Here is a 9543-nt window from a genome sequence, read left to right on the forward strand (position 1 = left end):
ACATCCAAACCTCCTCAATAGTGATGAGCTCGGAAGATCTCGACTGAGAGTTCGCCGTTCGAATTCATCTACCGAACAAACATTAAGCTGCCATTAGCTAGTATCACACGCACATACATATTTTGCCTCATCAAATTAATATATCTATTTATTTGTTTCCATTTGAATACATCGATAGCTAGTGCTGAGCTACACAACAATGCAAGTAGTTTGAACAAAGTAATGCGGTTATAGTAGGCTGGAGTCGTAGCGAGCGGTGACCATGGAGCCCCGTATATTGTATCTGTACTCCCTTCAATTCGTCCACAGAAGAATGTAATTCTTGATACACAAACAATTCAAATTCTAAGTAAATTTATGTAAAAGGACATTAATGTTTATAATATAAAATAAATATTATTAGGCTAGTTATATAATATATATATTTTTATAATAAATTAATTAAAGACGCTGCTTAATTTGTACTAGGCACAGAGAATCCATCTCTCTCTGCCGTCTACAAATAAATACCCCTCCAGCTCTCTTCCTCCTCCCTCTTCCGCTCGTCCCGCCAATCGCCATTATTAACAGCTCCGCGGTCCCTCCCTCCCTCGGTCGGTCGGCGTCGGTCCCTCCCTCCCCACCCAGTTAGTCCTCAGCCTATCCCGTGCCCGCGCAGAGCACCGCCTCTGCTCGACCCACCACCCTCTGTGCAGAGTTAATTAACCTTGAGGTTTCCGATTGCCCTTCCCTTCCGCTCCTCTCGCCCATTCGCGGCGAGATTCAGCGGCAAGGATGCGCCTGCACGCGGAGGTGCGGGATGAGATGGAGGAGGGGAGCGAGGAGGGGGCTGTGACGGCTTCGGCGGGGCTGTCGCCACCGCCACTCATCGGTGCGGCGGCGCCGGTTCCCCGGCTAGTGGTGGGGTTCGCCCTCACGAAGAAGAAGGTGAAGAGCTTCCTGCAGCCCAAGCTGCTCCTGCTGGCCAGGTAAAAGCCTGGAACACCGCCCTCTCAGGAAAGGGGAATGGTTTGATGTTTTGCCAGATGCCGAGTGGTGTGATGGATTTTGAGGGGAGCGAGAGGGATGATTTTTTCCCCCTAGTATTTGATGACCGGGTGGCGAGCAGTTCCACGATTGCTCTGTTTTGTTCTTTTATTAATAGCCCGAAGAGCTTGGAAGGTGTTGGCCTTGGAGGAAAAATGGTGTGTAATTCGGGGGACGAGGAGGATTCATGGCTCGAGACGCGATTTCTTCCGTGCCTTGATTAGTTGCTGCTCTGCCCAGTGCCCAGTTCCTGATGGCCAGAAGATTTTTTGCATGAACAGGTTAACGTGATACCATGGACAGTATTCTGGTGTTTAGAAAGGATTATAATTTCCACGGTGTGTAGTGGAGGGGAATGCTATTCTATTCGTTGCTGCACTAGTCAAATAGTGACCGAATCAGACCTCCACTGAAGCGCAAAGTTGGCGGGAGAGGCTAGCGAGAATGGCTTCTGAGTGAAGCATGCTGCCTTAAGACTGTCAAGTGTTTATTTGGAATTCCAATGGCATCGGTAGATATGCCCTATATGTGTATCCTACGTTGACAGTTCCACTGCATGAGGGGTCTCAATAGACAATAGTCAATAGCTTTATATTATCCTGTCAAGTTGGCGGAATGGGCCTAGGCCCTAGGCTGCAAATACTTGTTGATGGTATCTGGGATTCTAGTTTGGAATATTCCTTTGGATAACTGCATCACATGGAAAATGACAACTTATTGATGGGTGTGTCTCTGCTGTGTTCATTTATAGTTTACTTACTCCATCGCTGGATTTGATAGCAACATGGGCTGCCAACAAACGATCTCTTCTTGTAGTTGTCTGGATTAAGAGCCAAGCTGATTCTATTATTTGCCTGTTGCCTCATTTGGATAAGCAACGTATGATCTAATAAACGGAACAACAAAATTAACAAGGAGAAAGTGTTTTTTGCTTGAACTATTTTTCTATATTTTTTATTATCTGCGTTTCTGCTTTTCAAGACTGTAAGTAACCTAAAAGTAAATGCCTCAAATTCTGATATGATGCAATTTGCCCTTGTAAAATGCATAGCAGGCTATGGATACAGAAAATGTTGTGGTAAACAAATTTGAAGGCATTTTTTTTTCGCCGCAAACTGAACAGTTTTCCTTGACAACTTTTGTACCTGAAAGCGTGTTGGGTTTCTCCCCTTGTAGTTCTTTCTGCATCTCAAACAATAAATGTTCTGATACTATTAGAGTGATTCTAGGGATATTCTAGATTGATAGCTTTCCATGTACAGTTGATTGATACCATGCAGTTCACTAATATCTCTAATAGATACCACGCAGTTCACTTATACCATATAATTTATTTCCTTACCCCTGGAGATATACCCAAGTATCATCCCATTTATATTTATAATTTGAGTATTACCTCGTTGCTCAAGCATATTGCTATACAAAATGTGGGCGTGTTATATGAATATTTGGTGTATGTTGATAGTATATGTATACTGCTGTGTGCTGTCACTAGCTCTCTTATCTTGTGCACCTAACTACTCCCTTATCTTATAAATTAGCTGGGTCCTTGTTGTGGGAGGGTTCTCTGGCTTTACAGCCTGGTCCTTTGTGCTGTAATATATAATTGGCAGATCTCCTGCCTATCTGTTTCAAATATATATATATATATATATATATATATATATATATATATATATATATATATATATATATATATATATATATATATATATATATATATATATATATATATATATATATATATATATATATATATATATATTGTGGCTCTTGCCAATTTTTTGTTCTTTCTTTGTGCCTCTTCATGAGTTTCTTGTCATGTGTTTTGTCAGGAAGAATGGAATCAGTTTTGTATCTATTGATGAGTCTCTTCCCCTCTCAGAACAAGGCCCTTTTGATGTTATTTTACACAAGGTCAGTCACATCCTATTTTAACCTGCAATAATAAGACTGCAGCTGCATAGGACCTAGATCAAGTTTTGTGGGAGAATCGTTCTTTCTTGTTGTGAATTGTCTGATCCTGGAGCTGGGGCTGGGCGTTCGGGTTTACCCGAAATTTTGGGTCGGGTTATTCGGGTTTTCCTAATTTTGGGTATCCAGAAGTTGAACCCGAAATTTTGGGTTCGGGTTGATCTGATATACTTGATATCTTAGCACCTCAGCACTACTCGCTGCCTCGCTGGTCCACAATCCACAAGAATTATTGGCTCGAGCACGGTCCACAGTCCACCTCACTGAAATCGGGACTGGCACGCAGCACGCTTACTAGGAAGGAATTCTTAGTAAATTCATCCTAGTTTTATGCAGCCTCTGTTATCCATAGTACTGAAAGAATTCTTGCTTCCTTGAGCAGATTACTAGGAAGGAGTGGCAGAAGGTTCTGGAGGTAAGATCGTGCCATATACTCAACTTCACATATTTTTTTTTCTATTTTCCCTTAAAACTGTTCACTGCCCACACCTTGGGAAGGTTGCTGCCAGTATTATTTTTCGCAATGGTGATAAATACTATACTCAAACCAATCGATTACATTCTTATCATAGTCAATCTTAATGCTTTTTTGTTGCTTGCAAGTCAATGTTACCGCTTCCCATTGCGTCGCGGACTTAGTTTCTTCCATTTTCTGAAGGACTATCACGAAGAACATCCAGAAGTTACTGTCCTTGACCCACCAAATGCTATCGAGCATCTGAACAATCGACAATCAATGCTTGAAGAAGTAGCTGATTTGAACCTGTCAAATTTCTATGGTATGATGCTGTTCGTTTATTTTTGTTGAAAGTTTACATCGTTTAGTTACCTTCCATTTGATCTTCAAATGCTGACACATCATAGATCATGTTCCCACCAAATTATGGTGCAACTACAGTTGTTTGAAGGAAAGTAGTTTCGCGACTTTTGCTCATACTAACGGCACACAAAATGTTTGCCATATAGAACTTCTTGGTACAGTTCTACTCCATTCACTGTCAACCACAGAATGTTCCAATTAAGGTTGTTATGCCAGTTCTTTTTTCAACAATATGCAGAAGGTCTTGCTTGAGTTTGTTGGAGACTTGTTTTACTGTTTGCTGATTTCAAAGACAGTTGCCACTCAAATTGACATTTTTTCTTGATTGGTAGTGGAAGTAGTATATTGCTATTAGTAAAAGGAAGACTGCTGGAAGTGCACCTTTAACTTAATTTTGCTAAGGACATACTATGTTTGGATTAAACATGTGATTGTTTGTGCATTGGAATATTGCAGGAGAAGTTTGTATCCCACGCCAGCTGGTCATTACGAAAGATCCATCCTCTATACCAACTTCTGTAGCTATGGCTGGACTAACTTTGCCCTTGGGTAATTGATTCCAATCTTCAAGCTGTCAATTATTTGGATAAAGAACATTGGAAAATGCTTGAGCAATTCTTTTGAAATCATCAGGTCCACTAAATTTGGTCTATCTTGGGACTTATTTCTTTATGTTTAATTGATTCTATTATTTCAATTATATATGTCTTTTTAATCCTTATGTTGGTGGTACTTGGTAGATGGGTTCTCTCCTTGTCCTTGGGTAGGCTCCATTATTGTTGTTTGTGTGCTTGCTTAACTAGCTTTTGAGCTTCTTTTGCTTAAATTTTTCAGTTCTCTTGAAATGCACCTTTGTTTACTAGAATCGCTGCGCAAGGCAGAATTCCAGAAACTGGAAACAGTTGAGCGGATTGATTCCTGTTTCTCATCGAAAACCGTCCATGTTTTTATTTTAAATTTTGGCTTCACAATTACTTATCCAACAACCCACGTGTCTGAACTCTGAACCATGGACTAGGATTTAGTTACTCAGGTTATATTACTACCATTAATGGCTTTTAAAATGTTATGCAAGTTTTCGCCTTCTGCTGTGGCTCATGTTGCGCTTTGTCTCTAGCCTACTCTAGCTTGCTTGGTACTAAAATGCTTTATTGTTATTGTGGCTTTGAAAACCATGTTCGGAATTTGATACTTCAGTTTTTGGACACGACAACCTAGGTGCAATTAGAAGCAATATGCCGCAGAAGTTCCTCAAAGTAAATTAGTTCTATCAGCCCTTCTACTCTTCCTTTCATGAGTTTTAAAAGCCATCACGCTCACCCATTATCGTTGTCAATAATCACATTCGTTCTAGTTAATGAACATTTGGTGCATATTTGTCGTGGTAGGTTTCAGCTTATTATTATGCTGCTGGACCTTTGCACTTTAGCTGTTTCTATATACAAATAATTCATAAATTTCACCTTTTTTTACTTTGCTATGTGGGGAGCTAGTAAATGTGGGTTGCTTGACTGGAAGTGCTTATCTCTTGCAGTTGCCAAGCCATTGGTTGTTGATGGGACGTCTAAAGGTCATGAACTATATCTTGCATATGACGAGGCATCCTTGTCAATGCTTGATCCGCCTCTGGTTCTACAGGAATTCATAAACCATGGTATGTTCTGATTTTCTGTTTTCATGTATATATTTTTATTTTTCTTCTATATCCTGACACCTTGCCCTGAAACAGTAGAAATGTGGGATCTGATTTATTGCCTCTACAGGCGGGATCCTCTTTAAGGTGTATATCATTGGTGAAACAATACAGGTTGTCCGCAGGTTCTCTCTTCCTGATGTTAACACATATGACTTACTAAACAACGTTGGCATCTATCGATTGCCAAGAGTTTCATGTGCTGCAGCTAGTGCGGATGATGCAGATCTTGACCCTCTTATTGCAGGTGAGATCTGTGCAGTGTTGCTGTCAATCTCACGACTTGTTAAAAATCATGTACTTTTTTCGCTAATGCAAGTAACCCCTTAATTCAACATGCGATTTGTCCTGAGAATTGTCAATGCAAATGAGTTGAATGGTTGTATCTACATTAGTCATGAACTCATAATTCTGAAATTTAGGCGAAAATTGTTTAATTAGAAAAAAATAGATGGCTTATAAATGATAATGCAATTTACTCATTATACAGTGCACAAGTTTCTTTTGTTACATTACTTAACATAGATTTCTCATACATGATAGAGCTTCCTCCAAGGCCACTTCTAGAGAAACTGGGCAGGGAGCTTCGTGGCCGGCTTGTACGTGTAATTCTAGTTCTGAACTGCATATATCTGTTTCATGTTACCTCGGCTGACATGGCAAAAGTTAAAACCTGCAGGGTTTGAGATTGTTCAATATAGATATGATTAGAGAACTTGGAACCAAAGATCGGTACTACATAATTGATATCAACTACTTCCCAGGTGTGTCGTTATTTTGTCATTTATACCTTGGGTTTGTCCTCTTCGTTTCCGTTCTTTATCTTTGTCCATGTAAAACTTGTTGGGCCAAACTTCTGCCCCAGCCAAGTGTGAGGAGTATCCTAACCACAAATCTCTGGCCTTCTAAGCCATCTCTGAGTGTTCAAGAATCCAGTAGGATCTCTTCGTGACCAAATATCGACTGTGTTTGGGCAAAAATAGCCTAGCTACTTATGCTTGGTTCATCCCAAGAGCCAGTTGTTCTTTGCCATAAAGAACCTTATACCAGAAGTTCTTTTATGCTGTGGGAACTAATTTCTCTACATAGTTAAGCACATGGTCGTGACCACGTATGTCGTGGATACCATTTGCGCTTCCTTTTCCCATTACTAAAAATATTATGGTCACAATTTGCACTTTAAGTTATAATGCAGCACAGTGCTTCACTGTCTGAGTCTACAACAACAACAACAAAGCCTTTTTGTCCCAAGCACGTTGGGGTAGGCTAGAGATGAAATCCCATATGAAAACCTCAGAGCTCAACCCCAAAGAAAAGAAAAGGGAGATAAAGGCAAAGGAGAACCGAAAAACGACGAAACGGGGAAACACATAAAAAGAAATAAAACCCACAAGAACCAGCAAGATCTAAAGGGGCACAAGAAAAGGTCAAACGATTAAGGAGGAAAAGCGAAACTACAAATCAGGGTTCTGGCACGTGAATTGCACACTTCCACCCCTTCCTATCCACGGCGAGCTCTTTATCAATATTCCACTCATTCAGGTCCCTCTTCACATCCTCTGTCCACGTCAAGGTTGGTTGACCTCTACCTCTCTTCACATTCTCGGGACGCCTAATTATTCCGATATGCACTGGTGCCTCTTCAGGTCTTCGTTGGATATGTCCAAACCATCTCAAACGATGTTGCATAAGCTTCTCCTCAATTGGCGCCACTCCTACTCTCTCGTATATCATCATTCCGGACTCGATCTCTTCTTGTGTGGCCACATATACAACGCAACATACGTATCTCTGCCACACTTAGTTGTTGGACATGTCGTCTTTTAGTGGGCCAACATTCTGCTCCATACAACATAGCCGGCCGGATTGCTGTCCTGTAGAATTTGCCTTTTAGTTTGTGTTGCACCCGGGGGTCGCATAAGACACCCGCAGCTTGCCGCCACTTCAACCATCCAGCTTTAATTCTATGACTGACATCCTCATCGATGTTCCCTCCTTCTGAAGCATTGATCCTAAGTAACGAAAAGTGTTTTTCTTGGGTACCACTTGCCCATCAAGACTAACGTCGCCATCCTCATACCCCATGGCACTGAAATCACACTTCATATACTCTGTTTTAGACTACTAAGCCTAAAACCTTTTGCTTCCAGCGTCTGCCTCCACAATTCCAACTTTTGCGAAACACCACTCTTACTCTCCTTAATAAGTACCACATCATCGGCAAAAAGCATACACCACGGTATATCTCCTTGTATGTCACTTGTGACCTCATCTATCACCAAAACGAAAAGATAAGGTCTGAAAGCCGACCCTTGATGTAGTCCTATGTTAATTGGAAAGTCATCGGTGTCTCCATCACTTGTTCGGACACTTGTCACAACATTAATGTACAAGGGCTTCACTGTCTAAGTCTAAAAGAAGAATATTGTATCAGATACAACATTCTCCTAACAGTATCTTCTCGACACAATTTAACTCACAGTTTGCAATTATTATTTTTTACAATAGCGTCTCCTACCATTATCTTCTTGACACAATTTAACCGTGCAGGTTACGGCAAAATGCCAGGATATGAGCGCATGTTCACAGACTTCTTACTAAGTCTCGCACAAAGCAAGTACAAAAGGTACTTAAGCGGGACATGAGGTGCAAGGAAGTTTGTGAAGACCATGCTACTGACGAGATGGCATATAACGGTGGCAGGTATGCTTCCCCACCGCGCCAATGTACATTTGCTGGAGACATAAGCATAAGCGGGAGGCTTGAGGAAGTTGGCAAGTCTCAGTGTGTGTGTTCAAAATCGGTGGCACATGCTGGACTGGAGTAGGAAATAACCAAGGAAACGCTTGGATGCGCTGTACTCATGTTGTAAAATGTTTAACTGAATGAACACCTTCCTCGTGATGGCTCCCTCCATCGTAATTTGGCAACCATGAGAATTAATTCTGCAGCTTGGTAGTGAACGGTGTTTTGTTGTGTGTATTTGGTAGGTTTGAGGTCTACGCAAGTCAGGAGACCACCAAATAGCTGTTGATGATCGGATCATATTAATCTACATACAATCTTTCTAGCAGTCATACTAATACAACCATCATGGGTTTGTGCTGGAGCTCTGTAAATTGAAAAATGACAATGTTCAGCTACACCTGGTTTCTAGCTGGTAGCTGCCACTTTGTCAGTGCGTAGCCACGCAGGAAGGAATTTGCTGAGGCACTGTTTAATTGCGCCATACGAGTCACCTATTTGGTTGCTCTTTTTCGATTGAGTACATATCTAGTGTACATAGAAGCTTAGTGCACATAGTACACATATTAAATCATCACTATCTATTTTAGATTTAACGTTTCTGGTTGATCATTGCAATTTATAAATAACACCTTCCACCACTACACCCCACTACGTCGGAGGCTATCCTTAGCAAAATATACCAAACAATTAGAGACGTTAGATCTAAGATGAGTGATAATGATTTAATATATGCACAATGTCACTAAACTTTCATGTGGATCAAATATGTTCTCTTTTCGATTTAAGCCAAGAATGCGATAGCAATACGTCTACTAGGTGCCTCGTATTTTAATTTTTTTTCCGAAAAAAATTCACGTTTAGCCGTCCGTTTGACTAAATTCCGTGTTTGTACCCTTTTCTAGGCGTTATAGTCCGTGACGCCGAGCTAACACGTCTCGGCGCCACTGTAGCGCCGAGGTACGTGACCGCCAACGCTAGTGGGGTGGCGTGGCATTTACGTGGAGCCAACGTGGCACCTAGCTCTTATGTGGAGTTAACGTGGCACCTAGCTCGGCACCACAAATCTTAACGCCGAGCTAGGATTTAGGGTGTGTTTGGATGGAGGGACGAGGATGGATGAAGAGGGATGGGATGAGATCATTTTAATTTGACCCGCGTTTGGTTTGGAGGTTCAGAGTCAGAGTCAAGGAATATTCTTCAAAAATGGTGGATGAGGCCACCCCTCAAAAAATAAGGGACGGGGTCAACCCAGGACAGATTTCTCTTTCTCCATTCTCTCCCT

At 41.3% G+C, this 9543-nt stretch overlaps 1 protein-coding gene across 1 annotated transcript; it reads left to right on the forward strand.

Moving 5' to 3' along the window:
* The first annotated feature begins 529 nt into the window (after positions 1 to 529).
* On the forward strand, positions 530 to 8638 carry LOC100282774 (inositol-tetrakisphosphate 1-kinase 3). Its single transcript, NM_001412421.1, has 10 exons — positions 530 to 968; positions 2862 to 2943; positions 3383 to 3415; positions 3659 to 3779; positions 4277 to 4369; positions 5355 to 5474; positions 5584 to 5760; positions 6057 to 6112; positions 6193 to 6277; positions 8064 to 8638. Exons 1-10 carry the CDS (start codon positions 775 to 777, stop codon positions 8156 to 8158), a joined length of 1056 nt encoding a protein of 351 aa, NP_001399350.1. The 5' UTR covers positions 530 to 774; the 3' UTR covers positions 8159 to 8638.
* Positions 8639 to 9543: the final 905 nt, after the last annotated feature.

This window comes from Zea mays, chromosome 9 (assembly GCF_902167145.1).
Source record: "Zea mays cultivar B73 chromosome 9, Zm-B73-REFERENCE-NAM-5.0, whole genome shotgun sequence".
NCBI lineage: Eukaryota > Viridiplantae > Streptophyta > Magnoliopsida > Poales > Poaceae > Zea > Zea mays.

Bases quoted from the DNA above. Each gene is read 5' to 3' on its own strand.
- LOC100282774 (NM_001412421.1), top strand. From the start codon at position 775: ATGCGCCTGCACGCGGAGGTGCGGGATGAGATGGAGGAGGGGAGCGAG. The intron at 969-2,861 runs GTAAAAGCCTGG...GTGTTTTGTCAG, and splicing joins AAGCTGCTCCTGCTGGCCAG to GAAGAATGGAATCAGTTTTG. The intron at 5,475-5,583 runs GTATGTTCTGAT...TTGCCTCTACAG, and splicing joins ACAGGAATTCATAAACCATG to GCGGGATCCTCTTTAAGGTG.